The sequence below is a fragment of the Gallus gallus genome, chromosome 2 (assembly GCF_016699485.2).
Source record: "Gallus gallus isolate bGalGal1 chromosome 2, bGalGal1.mat.broiler.GRCg7b, whole genome shotgun sequence".
NCBI lineage: Eukaryota > Metazoa > Chordata > Aves > Galliformes > Phasianidae > Gallus > Gallus gallus.
Genome location: NC_052533.1, coordinates 102,256,399 through 102,279,409, shown reverse-complemented (window position 1 = coordinate 102,279,409; position 23,011 = coordinate 102,256,399). Strand labels below are relative to the sequence as shown.

General features: G+C 48.1%; 1 protein-coding gene across 2 annotated transcripts; it reads right to left on the bottom strand.

Annotated features, from left to right (window-relative positions):
- Positions 1 to 761: 761 nt before the first annotated feature.
- On the bottom strand, positions 762 to 22,959 carry GATA6 (GATA binding protein 6). Of its 2 annotated transcripts, none has more exons than NM_001398234.1 (6): positions 22,182 to 22,959; positions 19,651 to 19,817; positions 16,650 to 16,775; positions 15,098 to 15,185; positions 14,872 to 15,005; positions 762 to 6,919 (listed from the first exon to the last, which is right to left on the bottom strand). In NM_001398234.1, the coding sequence occupies exons 1-6, from the start codon at positions 22,687 to 22,689 to the stop codon at positions 6,752 to 6,754; spliced, it is 1,191 nt and encodes a 396-aa protein (NP_001385163.1). In that variant the 5' UTR covers positions 22,690 to 22,959; the 3' UTR covers positions 762 to 6,751. The 2 variants fall into 2 exon arrangements, with proteins under 2 accessions (NP_001385163.1, NP_990751.2); NM_205420.2 differs by having other exon boundaries at positions 14,899 to 15,005.
- Between the last annotated feature and the right edge of the window lie 52 nt (positions 22,960 to 23,011).

The following is a 23,011-nucleotide window of genomic DNA, read 5'->3' as shown; positions in this document are numbered from 1 at the left end:
TGGTACATAACAGGTGTGAAATACGAGCTCCTCTCAGCTTCACCCGGATTTTTTTTTTCCATGTGGCTCATTTCAGAAGTTCTAATCCTATGCTTTAGATAAGAGATGGTTTTGCAGTGTGAGAGATTTGACCCTATCACACAGTCCTGAGGCAAGCACCTATCCACTTGCACAAGGCAAACTGGACACGCATTAAAGGCAGAGGGATCGGGACTGATTCGTGCTGCAGAACAGATACAGCATACAGCTGTTGGTGCCTGTCCACTTCCTCCTGATGAGCTCAGCCACAGAGGACTCTTAAGATCAGTGCCCCGCTCACAGAGCCTGAGTCTGCTGGGATCCATACGTGAAGTTTCTTGTTGAAAACTGATTGTGGAGACTTAGAAAGACAAGTTGTTTTTCCTGAAATTCCTGCTTATACAAAGCTTCTATTTAGTCCCAGGAATTTTATCACTACTCTGAGCAAAGCCTGGGACCGGACAATAAAGTGGCAGCTCTACTGGCATCCTTCTATCTAGTGCACAGATAATCCTAACAATACTCTGTGAGAAATCACACTTTTTAATCTTCTGAGAGCTGCTAAATTGCACAGACAGCAAAATTACTCCACACCTATGCTGAGTGCAGCCAGTATGCAATATAAAACCTTGAAGAAATCCCTTGGTGGTTGCAATGAAGAATAAATGTTTTGTCAGTCCATCTTGTGAGCAATTTTTGTTGTTGTTTTCCATGAGACGAAATAGAAATACTAATTTCCAGGCTCAGGGTTCTAACCTTTAATTGATAAAAGGCAAGTCAAAGTTTCTGGAAACGACAGGACATCACTGCGTTATAAGGAAGGATAGGACAAGGGGAAATGGTTTCCAACTAAAAGAGGAGATATTTAGACTGGATATAAGGGAAAAACTAAAATAAAATAAAATGAGGGTGGTGAGGCACAGGAGCAGGTTGCCCAGAGAGGTGGTGGATGACCCATCCCTGCAGACACTCAAGATCAAGCCGGACAAGGCTCTGAGCAACCTGATTGAGCTCTAGGTGTCTTTGTTCATTGCAGGGGGGTTGGACCAGATGACCTTTAAGGGCCCCTTCCAACTCAAATGATTCTATGATTCTGTGACTATTGCTGTCTTCAGAAGCCTGTTCCAGGCTTCGTGAAATGTTCCTTATGGTTTAAAATAAAATAAAATCAACTTTGCGACACAACTTATTCTGTGAAGAATGGAGTTTCCAAACCATGTAAACCCGAGGCAGACCCAGCCCTGGTGCAGTCAGTGCTGGGAGCTGTGCCTGTCCAGGCCTTGCTGGCACTTCTCCATGCCACTGCTCTGGAAATGTGTGTTAGACCTGCCTGTGTGTTAGACCATAGAGTATTTTCAGATCCTATTTGCATATATTCAAAACACAATCTTTTCTTCTGTGAAACTTAGGATGCATTTAATAGGAAACAATAAAGATGCAGGGCAGTTTTGGAGAGGAAGGAGGATGTTTTATGTAGGCAAAAAGTAATTACTTACACTGAAAGTGGGTCAAGACACCACAGTGTTTACCACCACTCACAGGAAAAGTGCCATAGGGTTTTTCATAATGACAAAAATTCAAGCTCTCAGCATTGGGTCTCATCCCAAAAAATAATACAGCTTCGGGCCAAATGGGAACTAATCTGGCCTATAAATCACACAGCGGCAAATGTAACCTACTCAGTCCTGAGCTCAGTCACTTCTGCTCAGCTAAATTCAGTCATTCAGACAATTTTGTTGCAAAGAAGTCAGGAGATAGAGCACTTGTTTTCTTCTCTTGCCATCATTCCATCACTAATTACATTCATTGTTTCAGCTGAGGCTAGTTTCTCACCTGAACTTATGTGGCTTCACCTTCCGACCACCAGAGGAAGACCACTGTTTTCCTCTGCACGATCAAAGCCCTTTCAGTACCAAGATTTTCCTTCCCAGGAAGGGACTCACTAGACCAGTCACCTTTCAGTCTTTTGGATACTTTCAGCAGACTGTGGTCATGAAATTTGTCAAGGACAGACAATTTCTCCAGTTCTTAAATCAGTTCTGTGGCTCTTTCCCCCTACGCTCTCCAAATTTCAACATCCTTTTCAAATATGGATGCCAGCTCCAAATGCAGCATCCCAAATTACCTCCTTACCTCTACTCAGTATTTCCCAGTCTATGTCAGGGAATGTATTAGCACTTTTGCATAGTGCATTGTTTTGACAGCTCCTGTTTGGCTGCACACCCACCAGGGCACTTGAATTCTCCACCCCTCTCCTACCTATTGTAGCAAATTTCATTGGATATCTTTAAGGAAAGAAGGTACGAAGTGTTTTAAAAACACATTACACACATGTAACAAAGACCACAAAGCCTTTTGCAACATGTGGGGCAGAGGCCTCTTGGAATTGCCCTTCGAGAACTCAGTTTCTTTCTCCCGTGGCCCACTGCAATAACCCTTGCCCTATATTTTAATATTGATTTCAGTATGTTTGACACAACCCTGGAATCTCCAATGTATACAAATTTAGGAAGTGAAGGATCTGTGAGGAATGGAGTTCAGGACAGCTGGAAAAGGAAGATCTGGAGCTGCAAGCACTCAGGAGGAGCTGGAGTCCATTTTGGGTTTAACTCATAAAGCTCATGTTCTCTTGGAAAGAATGAGAATTGGTATTATTTTTATGCAGAACAGTGAATTACCCAAGTTCTATATAGCAAATATTGCAGGACTGACACATGGCTCTACCTAGTTTTGCAGCAAGAAAACCAAACCAAAGCAGCTGCTTTAGCTCCTCACTTCACACCAGGTCCTTGTCCTCTGATTGCTCACAAGTAACAAAACACCTCCAAGTCGCCACAAGGCCTGCTTGTCTGTGCTTCATCCAGTTCACCAAAGCAAGCCCAGCAGTTGTTTCAAACTCATATAACTCCACAGCACACATCTCAGTATATGCTATCAGTGCCACAGTGTTATTTGGTGTGAGTCCAAAGAAGATGCCTCAAGTCATTGGCCATTTAACTTTGGTTGTTTCTAGGGGGGAAAGATGCTATCGTAACATATAACTGTATGCTTTTTGTTTTGTTTTGTTTTGCTCAGAGTGTCAACTCTGAGGCTTCATCCTGGCACTAGAGAGCTGCTCTGTGGTCAGTTTGGCTTGTTCAGTCTCATTAGTAATTGAGGCTTGCAGCCGAACTCTCTTTGTTCTTTCCCAGCCCATCCCAGGGGCTGTCACTGAAGAAAAACAGGGATATGTAAGGAAAGCATCTGGTCGGGCCATCTATCAGTATCAGTGCTATTGATGATGTATGAGCCAAAGCAAAATCCAGCTCACACACCCAGAGCTGGGCCGGCTTGTTGGCACTGAAAAGCAAAATTAAAAAAATAATATATTAATAACGATTTTTTGAAAAGACAAACCTTTATTTTGTCAAGCAGCTTCAGCTGTATGTACATTTGGAGATTGGTTTTGGTGAGTAGGAAGGTACTCTTGTAGAGCTCTGATAGAATTCTTAGATTTTTTCCATGTAAAACCATAACAGAACCTGGCTTTGAGCTCCTCAGCATCTATAGAATAAGGCAACGTGGTACTGCATCACTCCTACCTACTGCAGAGGGATGGAAACCTGACTCTGGTCCAAGGAGGCAGAGTATTTAATTCTTGATGATCTTGCTGATAAAAACAGGAAAAACCTTCCCTATGGGGAAGGCTTTCAGCCTCAGATCCGAGAGAACTCTTTTCACATCTTTTTGTACCTTGCAAGACTTACTATCTCTAAGAACCATCCTAAGTCACACCCTGGGTAAAGGTGGTACTGAGAAGGCAGAAGAGCTTCCTGGGAGCCTTCTTAAATGATGCCACAGGGTTTCAAAGCTACACGACATCCATAGGCTGCTGGCAAGAGTGTCAGCAGCCAGCTGAGTTTACTGCTGGGTCAGCAGCTCCAAATTAGTATGTACTGGTCTGAACTCCCCGTTTCAGGATAACTCCAAGGGACGTAGTTCTGACCTACACGGCCCTCTCCTCCTGCCCAGCAGTGAGGCTTGTATTACACTATTCAGAAGTAGCACACCAAACTTCATTCCTGTCAAAAAAAAAAAAAAAAACCACACACACAAAAAAAAAACCCAAAAAAGATGCAAGACTCCAGCTAAGTCTGAAGGCTGCTCAGCACCTGTTAGTGTCAGCACTAGAAAATCACAGAAAAGGGCATTTCAGCCAACAAATGCTTCAAAAGGAAAGAGATTCATCCTCTTTTGCACATCCTCTGCATTTTAAACCCAGTGTTTCCTTGCGTGGCCCACTTTCCAGTTGAATGGGGCTAAACATCTATTAAGTTAGGCGATCCCGGCCCACATGGTCCCCCAGGTCAGCAGGGCTGGGCTGCACCACCACGTTAACCCACAGGGCGCAATGAACTGAAGTGGTCCAGCACCATGACAGCCTCCTTGGGTCTGCTGAGCAGGTCTGGAACAGATCAAACCCCAAGAGAGGCTGTTGGACTCTGTTTGCTAGAAGCTGCTCTCTGAGGCCTGTGCCACTGTGTCCATCCCTTGGTCCTCACATCAGCCCTGGGATTACAGAGGCAGCCTCAGCCCTCTGGGCTTTACAGTCTGAAAAACAAGCAGGCAGGGTCTCAGCCGGTGCACAGCAGCATAGCTTCACCGCAAGCAGAAGAGCTGTCCCACTTCACCCCAAATGGATCTCATTCTGAGGAAGGTGAAGAGATGCTTTGCAGCCACCCACGGGGTGATGGCAGTCAGCATCCCTGTCCAGCAGCACTGTCAGCGTAGCTGGAAAACAGAGCATAAAGTCTTGCTCCCAGCAGCAAAGCAATGCAGAGGACTGGTCCTCAAAGCCAGCCAGAAGCTTTCTATTCCCCTCAGCAGCTATAAACCGACATCTTCCCTTTTTCAGCGCCTTCAGCTGTGGGTGCCCTTCAGACTTCGCCACCAGAGGATGCCAGCAGACAGGCAAGGGCTCTGCCTCACCGTTTGCTGATTTTGACGTGCACAGGAGACCTGCCTTCCACACATTAGCCACTGCCAAGCAAAATGTGGTGGTCCTCACAAGGCGTTTAAGCAGAAATACAACTTGTGTGCACAAAAGACGCCCATGATGGGAGGCGCAGTTGTACATACCGCTAGGAGGCATACAGAAGGGAGCTTGAAAAATGCCCCTCGTGGTACAGACTTAGCGAGGCAGAGCGGACATTCTGACTTAAGAACAACGTTGAAGCCATCAGACAAGCTGCCTGCATCCGTAGCTTTTAATACAGATTAACTGCTGTGGCCGAAACAAAGGAGAAGGCACGGCGTACAGAAAAAAAAAATGATACCCTTTTATTTGTAGAGCTCTGATGAAACAGCCTCCCAAATGCCATCCCATTTAAAAAACAATGGAAACCAACCTAACGATGTGTCAGTCACACTATACAGATCGCATCCTCAACTTCAAAGATGCCTAAATATCTTATGGAGTATTTACATATGTATCGGTTAGGTAGTAAAGTTTCATTGCGATTTGTTTCTTTCCAGTACATACTTCTTCAAATGGCAAAAAAAAAAAAATAATAATAATAATAATAACCAACCTGGGGATGCATTTGCTTTTTTTGTACAAAACTGAGGAGCAAACAGCTAGGGCAATTTTCCTGAGAGAAGGCTTGTTCTTTGAGACTCCCGCTTTAGCAACTGGAAATGCAGAAAGTGGATGGGTTTTGTTGCACTACGAAGCCTAAGGATGCCTAGTTAAGTTTTTCTTTTAAATTATTTACGTACCATTAAGTTAAAATGTTTACATTCATTCATTCGTATAAAAACCGTTGTTAAATCTTATGCAAATGATTTAACACTGATTGCTGCAACGCAAATTGCACTTCTTTTTAAAAAAAAAAAAAATTATTGTATATATGGAAGAAAAAAATATCTGATTGCTACCCTGTTTACAAATTTCGACTGACTCTACACAGTTCAGCCACAAAACGTGAACTTTCATAAACCTCAGTCACAGTGTACTTCAAAAGTTATAGCGCAGTCTTGCAAAGTGAGTAAATATCTTAAACAACAACAAAACCTCCTTCACCAGCTCGACCCCGTGAGGTTTGTACCAAAGGCTGTGATCTCCTCCCCGGGCATCGCTGGGCTCTGGCACAAGGGAGCAGAGCAAGGCGGGCACAGGATGGGTGAAGAGGTCAAATGTCCGGCTCTGGGCGCCCACGCTGACTCCAGCAGTACACGCTACCAACACTTGAGAAAGTATCTGGTTATCTCTAATAATTCAAGCCTCCCCAGCGCTGACGGCGTCCGTCAAATTCCTGGGAGGAGAAGGCGATGAGAGAGTGAAAACAAATATACAATCAGAAAGGCAGCGCTGCTGGGTGAGTTGAGGATGTGTTTCTGGAATCTATCAATAGGTCTAGGTTTCTATCTTCTTTTTTTGTCTTTTTTTTTCCCATTTTCCTTTTTTTTTTTTCCTTTTTTTTTTTTTTTTTTTTTTGAGTGTGTATGGCTGCATTAGCTACCCCCCGGTGGGCACTTGCTTTCTCTACAGTTTTCTTGCATAGATGAGGATCAGGATGCTTTGGCAGAGCCTCTTAGGGGGACTGAAAGCCGCCTCTGCCACCAAGGCACGGAAACAATTTCAGAGGAGCGTCCCTAGCCAGCACTCTCACTGCCACCGCTCCACAGAAGAAACCCCGCATGGACGTCTGGGGGCTGCTGCACAGTGCCGGGATCCAGCTTGGCTGGCAGTGGGTCACGCCAGAGCCAGGGCACACCAGTGATCCTGCCTGACGGACGCCGTCACCTCGGCCGTGGAGGTCAGGCTGACTCCTGTGTACAGCCCATCTTGACCTGAATACTTAAGGTTGCTGCTTTCGGGACTGGTGCTCTCTCCTGGGCCGGACATCACTGACGAGCTCGCCTGGAGGATGGAAAGGAAAGGGAGATTTCACTGAGAGGGTGAGCTTTGCACTGCTTTTCTAAGCACTTGTGAGAAGCCACGGTTTGCGCCCAGCTCTTAGAACCACACAAGACCACAGGATGGGTGAGGCTGGCATCTGGTCCCATCCCTGCTCAAGCAGGACCACCATGAGCAGGCTGCCCAGGCCCATGTCCAGGCAGCAGCTGAAGATCTCAAGGAGACTCCACAGCCTCTGCAGGTAACCTCTCACCGCCTGCCCCCAAACACTGTAGTTGAATCAATATTTTGGGAACAGCCTCTTCATTTTCCTACGCTGGCAAGGTCTAACTAGGTTGACAGCTGTGTTTGGAGAACAGTATGTGGTTGTCTTCACAGCGAGGTGGAAAAGAAAGCGCATGATGTGCAAGAAAATATCTGGAAATTAGACAGTAAGGGAGGTAGGCATGCACGATGAAGGATGCAGTGCATGTGTCCCACCACTCCCTAATGAAGGAACACAGAAGTCAGCACCAAACATGTGACCCAGGTATGGTGGCATGTCTAGTTTTGCTCCCTCTATGGGAGAAGCCCAATGCATCCAGCAGTGGCTGCTGAGCACCTCCTGGACGTCAGATTTCTTTGGCTCCCACAGACTCTAAGACATCTAAAACCACTCCTCACACTTCAAAACGTTCATCACGACCCCTTAATCCCGACAAGGCTAACCACTACGGGAGATGCCCTTTTTATCTCAAGCAGACAAACTATGCCTCTGACCCAGGAGCACGTTTGCTCCATGCCACCTACCACCACCTACACACCCAAAACGAAGCGCAGGGAACCCTGGTAGGCACGAAGCTGAAACTCTGACCAGCACTGTAATCAGTTAACTTATTTTAATGGAGAAACAGGGAGTTGCAAAGACAAAGAAACAATCATTTTTTCCATGAGGCTGAGCAGATCCACTAGAGAGGAAAAATTTGCGGTGCCAGACAGAGAAGGGGCAACATTTTCACCTGATAAAGGAAATGTTTAAGAGCTGACTTCATGCAAAATTAACTCTTGGATATGTCAACTTTGAAACCTTAATTTAGTTGTTAATGGATAGTCTTCGGACAGGATTCTTTAAAAAGAGAAGAAAAAAAAAAGACTATCCTAAACCGTGATTGCAGAAGCTTCCTGCCTGCTGTTTAAGTGAAAAGTATACATATTTAATCATTTTACAAGAGTAGAGCTCTTGGCCCTCCTGGAGCCGTGCCAATGTAGCAGTTCTTACATAGGAAAAGCAGGGCTTTGCTTATTCAAAGGCAGTTTCCGAGCTGCACTTCGCAAAGCTTTTGTTGCTAACCCAGCTGAAACCTCACCTGAAAGAGGTACTCATTGCCAGTGGTCAGTTCTGGCTGCAACAAACCAGAGGCCAATATTCTATTTATCTTCTATTAAAATGTCTGACGGCTGCTATTCTTGCACCCAGCTTCGTCAGCTGTTACGTCAAAACGCAGAGAGTGGAGAAAGCACCGCTGCTCCAGAAAACAGACAACATGGCTCCAATCTGAAAACGGTATTTTTATATAATCCCTCTATCAGATACACAATTACTGTTCAGTTACAACTTATCTCTGTATCCTCTTTGTCTGTGCACAGGTAATTCAACGAGTCAATTTTCACGTGAACCTTCGGGTCCGTTTTTGGGTCTTGCATCAACCCAGATTTTTAACACTCACATTCATTGTGTGGACTCCTGTTGGCACCACATACCTATTTTTTAACAGATCGAGTGTCCCCACACTGGAAGTAGGGTTTAAACGAGAGCTGAACATGAGTTTAACTTCAGCAGAAAACACAGTGGGAGCTGCTTTGAAAGGTTCCTGTTTGCCCATATTTGCCGCTGTTGTTCCGGTAGGCAAATATCTTATCGCCTCCTATTTTTTCCGGGCTTGGAAAATGTAGTTCGCCCTTTTCCTGATTCAGACCCACAAAGGTGGGGCACAGTGCTCTGCCCTTTCCATACCGGGTTATCAGCTCCCCCCTCCCTCTGGCACCCCAGAAGGGAGGACGCAGAGGCATGTCCTGTTTGAAGGCCGCCCATCCCTGCCCAACCACGGCCGGATCCTGGCCCCATTGAGCCAGCGTGGGCAGGACCTAGGCAGGACAGCTGGGCCTGGAAACCCCACCCCGGTAATGTCATGGCAAATCCAGGCAGCTCAGGCAGCTCCCAGAGTGAGACATGAAAAACAAATTCATGGAAAGGAGGTGGCCAAATCTTTGAGCGAGGTGACCCGAGCCTGCCTACCTCCAGCTTCAGCAGAGGAAAGGCAGCAGAAGGTTGGCTAGTGATTAGAAGACATTTATTAGCTGGAATAAATGAGCTGAACAGTGCTGCTGAAGTCAAGAGGCCTCTCCAATTTGCAACAGCTGTCTCAATCAATGAAATAATGGATTTGTTTTTATTGTTGGTATCTGATAATATGATAGATAATCAATGAAACTCAACTTCCTGGGGAAAAAATGATTGAAGTCCATTGGGAAGAACCTGCCTCCCAAACAAACATCTGTATCTGTAAAGGTGGTTTAAGGATCCCACCTTCTTTCTACACAAACCAGCAGGAGCTGGTTAATGGGCAGCCTGCAGGCAGGTTGTCTGGATCAGAGGTGACCTCTCTGTAGAGGATCTGCCCTCTGTGCTCACAGCCAGACCCCAGCCAGAGCTAGAGGGGGATTTAGACACCCACATCCTCCCTAGTCCTGCTAGCCCAGACCAGAAAAAGGCTGCTCAGCCCAGCTTTAGGGAAACATCTCCGGCTGGAAGACTCATTGTTTATTCTACCCACTCCTTCCTGCACCGTCTGCCTGCTATGGAGACATGGGAGAGGGGAGGGTGCTGAAAGGCAAAATCTCTGGTCAAGAAGTTGTGCTAACAACTGGAAGGGGTGGCTGAGAGCCTTGGTCTAAACTTCTGTTCCATCAGATAGACCTTTGCTCCTTCTGCTTCAAAAGTTCAAACCACCCCAGGAATTTTGGACATCACACTAGGTCTGTGTGTCAGCCAATAGGCTGTTCCCTTCCTCTTCTATTAGCACAGTCTAGCTTTGCGGCACTTAAATAATAACCCTAGTCAGCTGAAACACACTTGCAAAAACGTATTTCATGTATAATGTATCCTGGCAAATGGCAGTGAGCCCTTCATTTTCCAGTCTCGGCCTCCCTTCAGTGACTGCCATCCCCACTCACAGCACTTTCTCCAAATACTGTCTCCCTCATTTCTGAACAGGGGTCTCAGTACTGCAAAACCACGGCTTTTCCCTGATTTACGGACTGCCTTGCTACGCAAAGCTGTAATTTCTTGCTAGTCTAATTGATCCTTTTGTTTATATTGCAGATGTGTAAGTTTACATATCTTCTAATCTCTCCTTTGTATTATAGCGACATAAATCTGTGGTTAATACTTCATTAATCTCCTAAAGGAGGCAACTTCCAGCATGGTTTGGGAAAGCCGATGAACCCACTGCTGTCGAGGGCTGTTTGAGTAATTGGTTTTATTGCTTTTGCAATAAAGCTAAACAAAGCAAAATATATGTGTCTATAAGCATGTATAAGGCTTGAGTAGAACAAAAAGTACTCCTTTTTCCTTGGTTTTCCCTGCTGAAACAAAAAAGATGGATTGCTTTGTTCCATTTGATACAAAAAGAAATGCTTTCTCTTGAATACTTGGTACACACAGAAAAGAAAATGAACGGCTAAATTTATGAAACTGAGTGGGGAGAGGAAAGCAGAATCCTATTTTGTCCGAGAGCAAAGACTAATGCAAAAGAGGAAAGAGATCTGGATTAATTTCCATTCCCTGACAGGGAAGATTTAAACTGACATTTCATATCTCCCAGCATAATGCCCTGACTACCAGACTATTTGGTGTTTTAGGTTGCCACGTCCCTCATGCCTCCTACTGATCTTATTCCACCTGCTTTAAATATTTACTCATACCAGGACTGAGGCACCGTGTTCTCATTTTCCAGGTGAAAGACCTAGCGACCATGCTGGTGAGTCTTTCTCACCGAAGCTGCCCCGGCGGATAACAAATTACTCTATATTAACTGAAATCTCATCATCACATTGAAGGAGGCTCAGCCATACAACTTTTCAGCATCCAGGTGGCTGGGAAATATTTTTAAGAGGTCATGGCTTATCCACACTCTGGGAGATACTGTACTCACATTGGTTCCCCTGTCACCTGCATTTATGTCCCATCAATCTGCTGCCTAGAAGAGAGCAAACATCAAAACCTCCAACAATCTCATTGAACCCCCTTCTGAAAACAAAACAAAACAAGTATGCGAGTAGCTATTCAGTGAATTCAGCTGATTGCCTTGTCATCTGGGGAACAGCTAGAGCTGTATTTTTCTTGCTGCTTACCAACTGCAAAGGCCGATTCCTTCAGCTCTCCCACTTTCCATACTACAGCACTGAAAAGCCAGTCCTGAGCCACTTTCTGAAGGTCAGCCTCCGAGGGAAGTAAATACATGTTTTACCTGCAAGATGTCTGTCCTAAGCTATTCTACGTTTACTCTGTGGTATGTGGTTACGGTCCTCTTGAGATAGCTCTCGAATGGAGGCAAAGGGCACAGCACAGTCCTCTGCAAGAGGAACTGCTCTGGTGCTGCTGAGCCTCTACTGACATCAGCTCTGGCTCAAGGAGCCGCCATGCCCTGCCATGAAAAGCAGATTTTACAGCAGTTTTCATCCTGCCTTTTGTCCTAATAAGGGAATAAAGCCCTTCTGGTAATCACATCAGTTGGAGCCCCTGCGTGGAAATGTATGGGTGTGCACTAAAGACCGTGCCCTTCGTTTAGCAAATTATTCTGCGTAGCTTTTCTCTGTGCTGTTTCAGCAGCAACAAAGGGAAAGCTGAGGTATAGATGCAGATGCAGGCTGCCCGAAACCTTCAGGTCTTCTTTTTATGGGGATGTAAGGCAACTTCATATATCATGCAGCTGGGCCTTTTCCATATTAGTAACACAGGACACCCAGTACTTATGCTGCTTAGGAAAACAGAAATGGGCCTAAATCCTAGATCCAGATGTGAATTTGGCAAATAGCTCCTTTACAATGGGGCAACGAAATATCTCCGATCCAAACACTTTTACATTTTGAGATGTTTGAAATCAACTTTGCACCCATAGCAATTCATTAATCATATCTTTTAAATGTTTAAACTTCAGCTAGAATGTAAAATCAACATTTAAGGTTCTTGACAATTTGTCTTGAAATTGGCATCGCATAGAGTTCCCTTCATAAAATAGAGTGTCTCAAAGACATTTGGGTGAGTAATTGCTGCCCTTCTCTTTTTCTGCCCTCCCCTCTTTATTTTACTTTAGAAGAGATAAAGAAAGGTAGGGCAAAAAGCGAGCATTACTGACACAAATGAATTCTGCTGAATTTCATTTCCATTAGATTTTTACATAACTAGGAGCTCTTTTGGCAGCCTCCCACAAGAGACATAATAAATTACTTTTGTACCAGTAGAGGAATTCATTTTCTCTGTTTCATTTAGCAACAACATGGCTGTGAATTTCAGACAACAGTTTCTAAAACGTCACCATATTTTTTTCTGCCCAGTGTCAATTTGGCATTTTTCCCTTTCTCGCAGAAGGGCCAGAGAAGAAAAAACAGAGCAAGGCAACAACAAGTCGCCATGTCAGTTGTGCAATGTGCAGGGAATGGACAAGTACGCTGTCCAAACAGGTGCCCAGGTTTCGGCAACGTCACCCTTCTTGTTAAGGCAACCAAAGATTAGAGAGCCTGGATTCATCCACCCGAGGGCTTTTACCTCCTGACATGGCCTGAAGAAGCCTACTCTCCTTGTGCAAAGCCACTGCCTGTGCTAAGAATAGACACGAACCTTCAGGCTATCAATGTGTCAGCTCAAATGTGAAAAAAAAAAAAAAAAGGAAAATAGAAGTCCAGTAAAGCATCTGTGCTTCACACACGTGATCAGATTAAAGGCTTCCATGTTCTAAAAATGCTGCATTCCTTTCCCTCTCGACAACTTCGATGGGCCTTAAGAGCAACCAGCTCATGGCGCTTTGGCTCACGGTCTCCTCTATCCCACTGAATTGCTGATGCTTGAGCACAGCAGGAGACACAGCCCACCTCCATCGCCTTCTTTTACAGAATTTTTGCACACAAGAGGTATTTTGCAAGTGCTTTGTACATGCAGGCCACATCCGGGGGAATCATGGTAGAGAAAAAGCTGTGACTGTCCTCTCCTAGCCTGATCTACAGAAAAACCAGGGATGTCCTGGCACCGGGGGATGCCCTCATGTAATTAAGAGCAGCCTCAGGGTTTCTGCGAGTCGCACATAGTTGCCAGCATCTCCCAACTCATCTTTTGCCTTGGGAAAACTCAGCTCTCTCTCGTCTTGTACCCACACAACTCCTCCTGCCAAAATCATATCACAAACTGTACCACCAAAACGATAAAAGAAATATCGCTAATACCAGTTGTGACACTCTGTCCTAGAGAGAAGGGCTGCCGAAAGGAAAGCAGATGACAGTCAGCCAAGAAATGGGCAGCACAGCGAAAATGGGATCTCTCTGTAAGGTCCCTCCTTCCAGAGGAGCACACAGCTGCACCACCTACAGCCCGCACCTCTGAGGCTCAGGATGGATTTTGCTGATAGTTCTGCCCGTTGTATAAATCACACGACATTCCTCAGGGTCAGTAGGCATCCAAAGGGAAAGGTAAGGAAAATCTGGCTCTTTTTTTTTTTTTTCCCCTCTGCAAATATTAGGGGAGAAATGAAAACAGTATTCAGTGCGGGGAGCATGAACCCCAGCACAGCACACTTTTTGGTTACTGCTTCTCCCTTTTTTCTTTTTTCTTTTTTTTTCCAAGTGATCTGTTTATTTTATTGGACTGTCAGGATTTTCTCATGTCAAAGAGAAGCTCTGTTATTAATATCCTTGCCTGACAACGTCAAAACCAAAAACCCAGTGCTTCTGAAACTGGGTGGCCCTGCCAGCCGATAAACAATTGCGTCTGCTAAAAATGCTTTTTGTTGTTTCTTTCCCTCTATACAATGCAACTTTGTACGTCAGTAGTTAAGCTATTGATAGGAAATGGGATGTGGGAGTGCTGGGACGTATTGAAAAACAGTTATTATAAACACTGTCTTCTTTTTATTAATAAAGGAGTAGAGAAAGCCACATTAGGAAAGCTTTTGAAAGAAATGATGTGGCAGATTAAAGGATACGAAAATCAAAAGGAGTGTGGATATGGGTATGTATAGCCAAAAGGTTAGGAAATAATCTGTGCTAAGGCGTGCAATTTTAAAAGTAGTATTTGTTATCAAATGTGATAACTGAGCGAAGAAAGGCTGTTTGAGATGGTGTGGGGGTGTGACTTAAATTAAGGATCAACACTACTAGAGCTCATGGCTGTCAGAGGCTGAGCACCTGACCCTGGAGGAGCCCTGGAGGAGTGGGCTGATCCACACACGCTGCAGTCAGCTGGGATCCTCTGCCTGCTTTCAGCTGGTTCTGGGTCCGAGAGTAGGAACGCAGCTGAGTTTAAACCAAAAGGCATTATGGTCCCCTTCAAACGGCAGGACAAACTCTTATCAGAGAGCGTTTCAGAAAGAAATAGCGTGTGCGTAAATGTTTCTTGAAAGGATCGATTGGGCACGATTTGTTGGTTTTGCTTCAGAGAAAAACCTTTGAGAGAGAATAAGCAAAACACTTCAAAACAAAAGGGCTTGGGCTAAGCCACGCTTAACTTAATCATAAAAATTATATAGATCTTAATTAAGGGGTTTGTAAAGTACTTAAGCTTGTTGATCTGTTTACAGCTATATGTAATATCTTCCGAAAATCTTGTTCCAGTATCAGCTAACAAAAGTGGAAAGTTTATTTAGATTATTGTTCTGCTAGATAAGATAAAAGCTGTGATAACACCACACAGTGCTCGGCCTGCTTACCAACACGGATGCTGCGTCTGTACTCACCCCCGAGGCTGCCGGCTGCGTGCTTGGGGAGGCGTTTTTGCTACAGTCATCTGAGTTAGTAGAAGACGTAGATGTTGGAGTCATAGGAACTGCAGTAGTGTTGTTACCTGAAAGATTGAGGTCCGGCATTAAAAACAAGAATCTTCCAGACGAGGAAAAAAATTCTAGCATCTCAACTATCTTATATTTTCATATTTACCAGAGCATGCCTTCGACTTATTGATGTTCTTAGGTTTTCGTTTCCTCGTCTGAATTCCTTCTTTTTTCATAGCAAGTGGTCGGGGAACCTGAAAAGAATAAATTTGTACACCGATCTTACAGTTGTGCGCGTGCTCCAGTGGCCAAAAATCAAAACTAGACTATAAGAGCAAAGAGTGATGTTGAAAATGCCTGTTCGAGTCACATACACCAAGTCATTTTTCCTGTCACGACGTGGCCATTCCAAAAAACATCGTATTTTGTTTGGGCAAAACCAGAGGTTGTTCCAAGGGAGGTTTTATCGGAATAGAGGAGTGGGGAAATGTTTTTGTTGACGTAGGCTAAACAGCTTTTCCAACACCTCAGTTGGTCCACAGATTAACAGCACCAGTGTAAAGAGAAAAAAAGCACAGTCTGGCCATTGGTCATATGACATTAAATTGGACTGGATGTATCTGAATCCTGATTCCTTTTTCCAGCCAGTTGGGGATTATCTTCAGTGGCTTGTTCTGGAAAGCAAGAATGCAAATGAGGGGAAAAATTCTCCTCTCCTTGCAGACCAGCTATGCAAACCGGATCAACATCAGTAAGCTTTTTAGGACAGAAGCTTCACACCACAATCAGCGTAGCATTGGTTCTTATAAGCAGTTCTGCAAGTGATACAGGTTTAGAGTACCCAAATTTACGTTTGTAGAGAAAATGAGTTCAATAGTCAGCTTTGTGTTTTCTGTGTAATCGTAATGATTATACAGAAAACGTTGGCTTAAAATGTATTTTAACTTCATGATTACATGAGTTTGGGAAAATACAGTTCAGCCATGTGCTCACTATCATTACAGTGTTTAAACCAGTGATAAAATTTACTTTTTTATCAAAGGCTGGGCCGTGTAGCAACCACTCCTAACGCCCACTTTCTTCAAACACATGTGCTCAGCCTGAACATAACCCAACGGGTCACCATGGGCTCCAAGTCCCAAACCATATTCCATCACATTCAAGTTATTTTCTTCCTGCATTATTGCCTACCAATGCTGAAATGGCATTACGGTTGTAATTACATTTAAAATTTTGCCCGTCCGGACAATGAAAAGCTGTCATATTAAATGTCCGGTGTTTTTTTCCCCCACTGAATTGCTGACTGAAATCATGGTGACAAAAAGACCTCCGCCAATTATCCCGAGGCAGTTTCTTCATATGGATCTGTACAAATTTGCAATGACAAATCCCTTCAGGCACTGTCAACACCACGACTTGCTAAAAGGGGAGAGCTATTTTCCAATGCCATTTTCAGTCATTTTGTCAGTTTTATACACCTCTATCCTTTTTTTTTTTTTTCTAACAACTCCACAGTCCAAGACTATTAGAGTCAACAGAAACTTTGCCCTGGCTTTGGGAAGCCAGATGCCACCCACATGCTGTGCCCAAAGCCACCAGAGGGACGAACCTTCCGCCGGCGCTCACTCGAGCTTGGGGGACGGGGCAGCCAGGTGTGAGGGGACACGGTACATAGGCCAGAGGGAACATGGCATCTAGGCCAAGAGGGCCTTTCTTACCCCATGAAGCTTCATGTAGAGGCCGCAGGCGTTGCAGACGGGCTCACCCTCGGCGTTCCGGCGCCAGAGGGTGGTGGTGGTGGTGTGGCAGTTGGCACAGGACAGGCCGAGCCGCCGTGACGAGGGCTGTGGGCAAGGGGAGGCAAACACACATAAACAGGTGGGCAGGAGCAGACGGACAGTGTCTTTGCAGTTCATATTCAAAAAGCAGGAATGTTGGGAGCTTTTTTATAGCATTTCTGAAGGGTATCCTAGAACCGATGCAAGATTATCCTCAATTTCAAGGCTGGAAAGATGGCTGGAAGAGCCTGCAAGTCGCACTTGGGAACCACCGACTGGGGTCTCCACTGAGACTAGTGGGTTTTCCTCCAGCAGGACAGACCACAGCACTGCTGCACCAAACACCTCCCTGCAGTTCCCAGCGAGGCCACGTTGCCTCCCGAGACACAGGCAACAAGCCTGGGCTTGGGCAAGGGAGAGGGGCCGAGGACGGCTTTCAGAGAAGGGAACACATCAAAAACCATCATCCTGTGGAAGGGCTTCCTTATCATACTATGCTTTATTATCATGTGAAAAACAACGTGCCTCGGGAATGTGTTTTACAGAGGGGAGCTTTCCCTCGGCCATCAGAAAAGCTGGTGTGGGACAACAAGGTCCACATTGCAAATAAGCCATTTATGGCACTCTTCCGTGGAGTTTGGAGCCAAGATGAAGCAACCCGGTATCAGAAATAACCGCATAACCCGGCGCTTTATGGCTGCAGGCTGTATATCATAAGTGAAGGCAGTCCTCATAAACATGTGAAATGAAGGTGAATGGGTTATAAAAGTTCCTGTAACAAGTGATCTCTTTTACGTTCATCACAAGCAAAGAATTCCAGCTACATCGTAAATCTATTATTTTTCAAAGTATCGCATTGTCAAGAAATATACATAAAAAAAAGCTGCGACTGGCTCTGTCTGGCAGCCCAAAGAGTTGACGTGGAAAAGTCAGCTTTAGAGAATTGCATTCATCTTATTTTGACCATAAAGCGCCCATAACTGAAATGACTGGGTTGAGGGTACTATGCCCTTCCTCTTGGATCGTTTACTGCTGGGTTGTTAGGCACAGCTCAGTCACCTTTGATACCACAGAGCCGCCTGCCACTTGGGAAGCACACAGAGGTGCTTTAAGCATGGAGAATATTCCAGACTAATGACCGAGATTCTTGAATTTGGGCTGTGCCAGCTTCTTTCAAGGGAAATCTGTCATTCTGTGCTGCGGCTCGGAGCGAGCTCCAGATTTAATAGGATTTGTGCAGCTTTGGAGCAGCAATTCGTTATTAATTGCACAATAATAACAATTTAAAAACCAACCAAGCATAATACAGGCTGAAATATATACTTCCTAATCTTAAAAATCCTATTCTCACAAAACCAGGAGTTTTGGTCTCAAATACACATAAATGCGCTGCCCATTGCGCTCCCCAATTCAATACGAGTTTCACATGGAACAGCTTATAAAAAAAGTTGGCCATAACACAAACGTTGCGTTCTCTTTCTTTGCAAGCAGAATGCCATTTCACTGCTAAATCCTTCTGTCTTTCGCATGCAGTCTGGTGTAAATCTACTTTAATTTTATTTCCGTAGCTTTGCTCATTCCTGGATCTAAACAAACGAGAGCTTTGGGGCACATTTTGAAGCTAAAATGGCTTTTTCGCCGCAGGAATTTTATCAGAAACTTTGGGGAAATCTAAACATGTTTAGCATTTTCAAAACATTTTCCCTTCTCACCTACATATTTCCAACGGCGTGAGCACGCAGCCGCCTCTGATTTATAGCTCTGGCCGGCGTGCTTGGTGCAGAGTGTTGCGCAGAGCTATTTCAGAGTTATTTAGCCGAGGTGTCGGGCTGAAATCAGGCTGCTGCCTGAACTCTGATTCCATCTCCTCAGCCCTCTCCCCCCTCAGAAATGGTGAGCGGGGCCGGGGAGAGGTACGAGCCCACCGAAATCCGCACCCGGCCGCGGTGCCGTGAGCAGCCGAGCTCCCCATTAAGGAGGTAACACCTCCCGCAATGCGATTTGGTGCTACAACCACGCAGGCACCCAGCAGCAACCAGCTCCTGCCTCAGCGTTACATTGGCTTTGCTCCTTTAAGCAGAGCTGAGGTCGCTTTGGGAACGCGGACCGTCCGCTGCTACCTGAGTGTCTGCTTTTTGCCTTCCCCCGTTAAAGGCACCCAACTCAGACCGTAGTGAAATAAAGAATGAGTTTAAACACTAAAAACCAGGGAAAACGGGGACGGAGCGGAGCAGCTGGTTTGATTGAAAGGCTCTTGAAGGGCCGATCGCTTTGCTACGCCGTCTCCGCACACAAGGGTCCAACCATCAGCTCGGATCATAGCGGCGTGATTTATTGTGGCTGGCTCCTAACAGCCATTACCAAAGCACGGATTCTTTTTCCCCGCTGACCTCCACCCAGATTTGCTAAACATAATGTGCGGTTCCCACTTGGTAAATTCTCTCCTCGCCTATTCAGTGCCAGCCCGAGTTATAAACAGGGGCTCTGGTTTGTACTATTTATTTCCCCCCCCCTCCAGTTTAAGGAGGATATTTTTAGAAAAACTACCTCTCATTTCTTTGGAGTCAAACAAAACAAAGGCTATTATCGTCGTTTAAACAATTGCTTTTCTTTGACTTATATACAAAACTCGCTGACGTTCCCAAGGACCGAGCTCTCGGCAAACAAAGCAGGTCTGCAGAAATTCCGTGCGCCCTCAACAAACGCTTTCCATTTACTATTTCTTTTCTTTTTTTTTTTTTTTCCCAACCCCTTTGGAAACTGTTGGACGTAAACCCCCTCAGCGATGGGCTCTGCTATTGCAAAATAAACCCCACACACCTGTATGGGCAGGGGGTCCCAAAGAGAGGCCCTTTGCCCCTTTGCCACCACCGAACTGGGACACCTCGGTGGCGTCCGTACGTCTCTCGCCCCCAACACCCGGCCCGCAGCCCACACTCACCACTCTCTTCTGGGGTTTGATGAGGGGCCGGCTCAGGCCGTTCATTTTGGTGTAGAGCCCGCAGGCGTTGCACAGGTAATTCCCGGTGCCGTCCCTCCTCCACAGCGGGGTCTGGATGGAGCCGCAGTTGACGCACTCGCGGCTCTCGGAGAGGTCTTCCAGCAGCTCTGCGGGCAGGAGCGGGGCACTGCGATGAGGCACGGCCGAGCCATTCCCCCGCAGCCCCCGAGGGCGAATTCTTTAAAATCCCCCCCCACACACACACGCCACCTAATTTTTGGTTGTTGTAGTCGTTTTCCCTGAAGCCCACCACACTCCCTCCTAGCGCAGCGGCTGCTGCCGAAACGCCTTGCGGCAATGCCGTGCCGTAACGCCAGCCGAGGGCTCCTGCGCTTCGTCCCCCGGCTCCGAGCCCACCTGCGGGCCCGGGGCGGCTTTGTTCGGCATCCCCGCCGGCAACGGAGCCGTGCGGCTTTCTGGTGGGAAGCGCCCAACGAACGGGTACAGCTTCGGCCTGAGGGAGCCTGGGCTCCGATCTACAAAGGGGAACGAACTCTTGGCTTATTTGGTTCAATTCCTTTTCGGCGGGAGAAACGGGGGGAAATGGAAAAATCGGCGGCGTTGGGCCACCGTGCTCCGACGGCTGCGGAGCGCTGGGAAAGCGCTGAGCACGGCGACGAGCAAAGGGAACGCGAGTGTAAAAGCGAACGCCATCCCCCTGCGAATCCCCGTGCTTGGTCTATTTTTTTTTGGAGGGGGGTGAGTGGGAAAAGAAGGGAAAAAAAAAAAAACCAAACAAACCCGAAAAGAAAAACCCCCTCCAAAACGAAACTGCCCCAAATACAAACGTTGCCCACACCGCTCCGTGCTGAGCGCTGCGGCGGCCCCGCGGCACTGCCCGGGCGGGGAACGGCCCTTCGTTGTGCGTCGGTGCGCGGCTAAGGGGGATCGGAGGGCTGCGGAGCGCAGCGCCCGCACTGATCCAACCCTACGCCAAACACCGGGGCGACGCTCCGCGGGCGTTGGAATCACTGTTGGATTTGTCTTTCATCGGTAGTTCCCTTCGCAGCGACCGAAAGGAATTCTGCTCCGATCGCACTGCCCGGGCTTTTATTTTTTTTATTTTTATATTTTTTTACCCTTTTTTTAAAAATGTATTTTATTTCCCTTAACTCGTGAGAAATATATTTCTCAGCGTGGAAAGCAAAACTAAAGCGTTGGTTTGAGATTACCTTTCGGTAGCCCTACGGGTAACGTTAAGCGAAGCGGCATCGGATCGCCTCGCGTTTCGTTAGAACCAAAGCAAACGAAAGCGATGCCTGCGGGCTGCTGTGGGCCGCCCGTGCCACTGCCGTACTCGACGCAGCGGCACCCCGGAGCCCTCCCCCCGACGGGCAGCCCCGGCCCGACAACGGCTCTGTAGGGACGGGAGGAAACCCGGAGCGGGGCAGCGCCGAAGCCCATCGGGCTCCATCGGCGCTGCCCCTTCTCTCCCTCCCGTGTCCCGTCTCGCCTCCTCCGGCCCGAAAAAGTCTTCACGCTTTTTTATTTGCTGTTATTTCCCCCCTTCGCTTGACGCTGCGATTTATGGGGGGAAAATCGCGTTCAAAGCGTTTGTTAAAACCTCGGCTTCGCTCCGCTCCGTTCCGCCACCTCTGCCGCCTCACCACGACCCCCGTGAGCGGGCGCCGAGCGGAGCCTTCGTACGTCCGACGGCCGCCCGGTGCCGCCGGGAGACGGCGGGGACGGCCCGGGGGGCGGCAGCGGCACGGGGCGATGGAGCGGGCAGCGGAGGTGGGCCTGGGGCCGCCCGGGAGCGGGAGAGTGCGGGTGTGCACACACGTCTGTGCGTACATCTATCCCCATACACGGGTATATATCAGTACACATACCTGTATATATAAGCACAAAGAGACATATATATAAGCATATATACACAGATAGATATATACCTATATATATGTATATATATATAATGTATGTACACTCGCACAGCCCCATCTCCCCCTACACACGCTCGCTCCTACCCCTACAGACACCCCTAAAGCCGCACAGACGGCAGCGATCGTCACACCGCTGCTATACCAGCAGAGATTCCCCCCTCGGTCTCTCCCCGCAGCAGCGCTGTGACACCTCCGGAGCGATCGGGACATCCCCGCATCGGGACATCCACCGACGGAGCGAAGCCGAGCCTCGCTTGCTTTAAAATACATAGAGAGACGGGGTGTTTTGCTTTTGTTTTTGTTTTTAAACGAAGTAACGAAGCGCTTTCCGGATGAAATCGTTAAGCAGTCCAACCGATAAATAACTCGGCAATGAAGCGATTCGGCAATTAATTCGATAATCCCATAGCGAAGGACGGGCTCGCACTCGGGGACGGCAAAAAACCCCAGAGCTCAGAAGCCGCCCCGCGCCTCCGTCCCCGTCCCCGTCCCCCCCATCCCGGCACCGTCCGCTCGGCGACAGCCCCGACCCAAACGCCGTTCCCGGCCGCTCCCCCCGCACCCCACGCGGCCGCCGGCGGCCCCTACCTGCGCTCGGAGCCCGCACGGGGATGGGCGCGGCGCGGCCCTGCAGGCAGTGCAGCACGGAGTTCTCGAAGGGCGCCGCGGGCCAGGCGGGGCCGAGCTGCGGCCCCACGTAGGAGGCGTAGGGCGCCGGGTAGGAGCCGTTGAGCGGCCGCGGCAGCGCTCCGTACTGCTCCCTCGCCGCCAGGCCGCCGCCGTACTGCTCCCGCGAGGCGCCGTTGGCCACGGGCGGGCTGGCCGAGTAGGGGAAGCGGCCCGAGGGGTGCGCGCCGCCCGCGGCGCCGTACGAGGGGCTCTCGGCCGCCGGCTGCGACCAGACGTGGCCGGCCGGAGCGTGGCCGGGCTGGGCCGCGCCGCCGCCCTGCAGGTAGGGCAGCGTGGGCAGCACGGAGCCCACGCGGGTGGTGGGCACGTAGACGGGAGAGCTGGGCGCGGAGTGCATGAAGCCGCCCGGAGATCCGTCGTAGGGCGCGGGGCCCTGCGAGGCCGAGATGGCCAAGGTCTGGTACATCGCCGGCGGCCGCTCCGAGTCCGGAGGCAGCGAGAGCGGCAGCGGGACGTCCTCCTCCCGGCGGGCGGGCGGGCCGGGCGCCGGGACGGCCCCGAGGTGCGGCGGGGCGGGCCGGGGGCTGCCGCCGGGCTCCGGAGCCGGGGTCCCGGAGGTGGAGGTGGAGGAGGAGGGCGAAGAAGGCGCCCGGGCGGCGAAGGGGTACGAGGACGCAGCGCACCGCTCCGCCGCGCAGCAGCCGCCTTCAGCCACGGCCATGCAGCTCCGCTCTGCGCGCTGGGTGGGGACGGGAGGGAGGAGGGAGAGGGGAGGGGGTCCGCGGGGG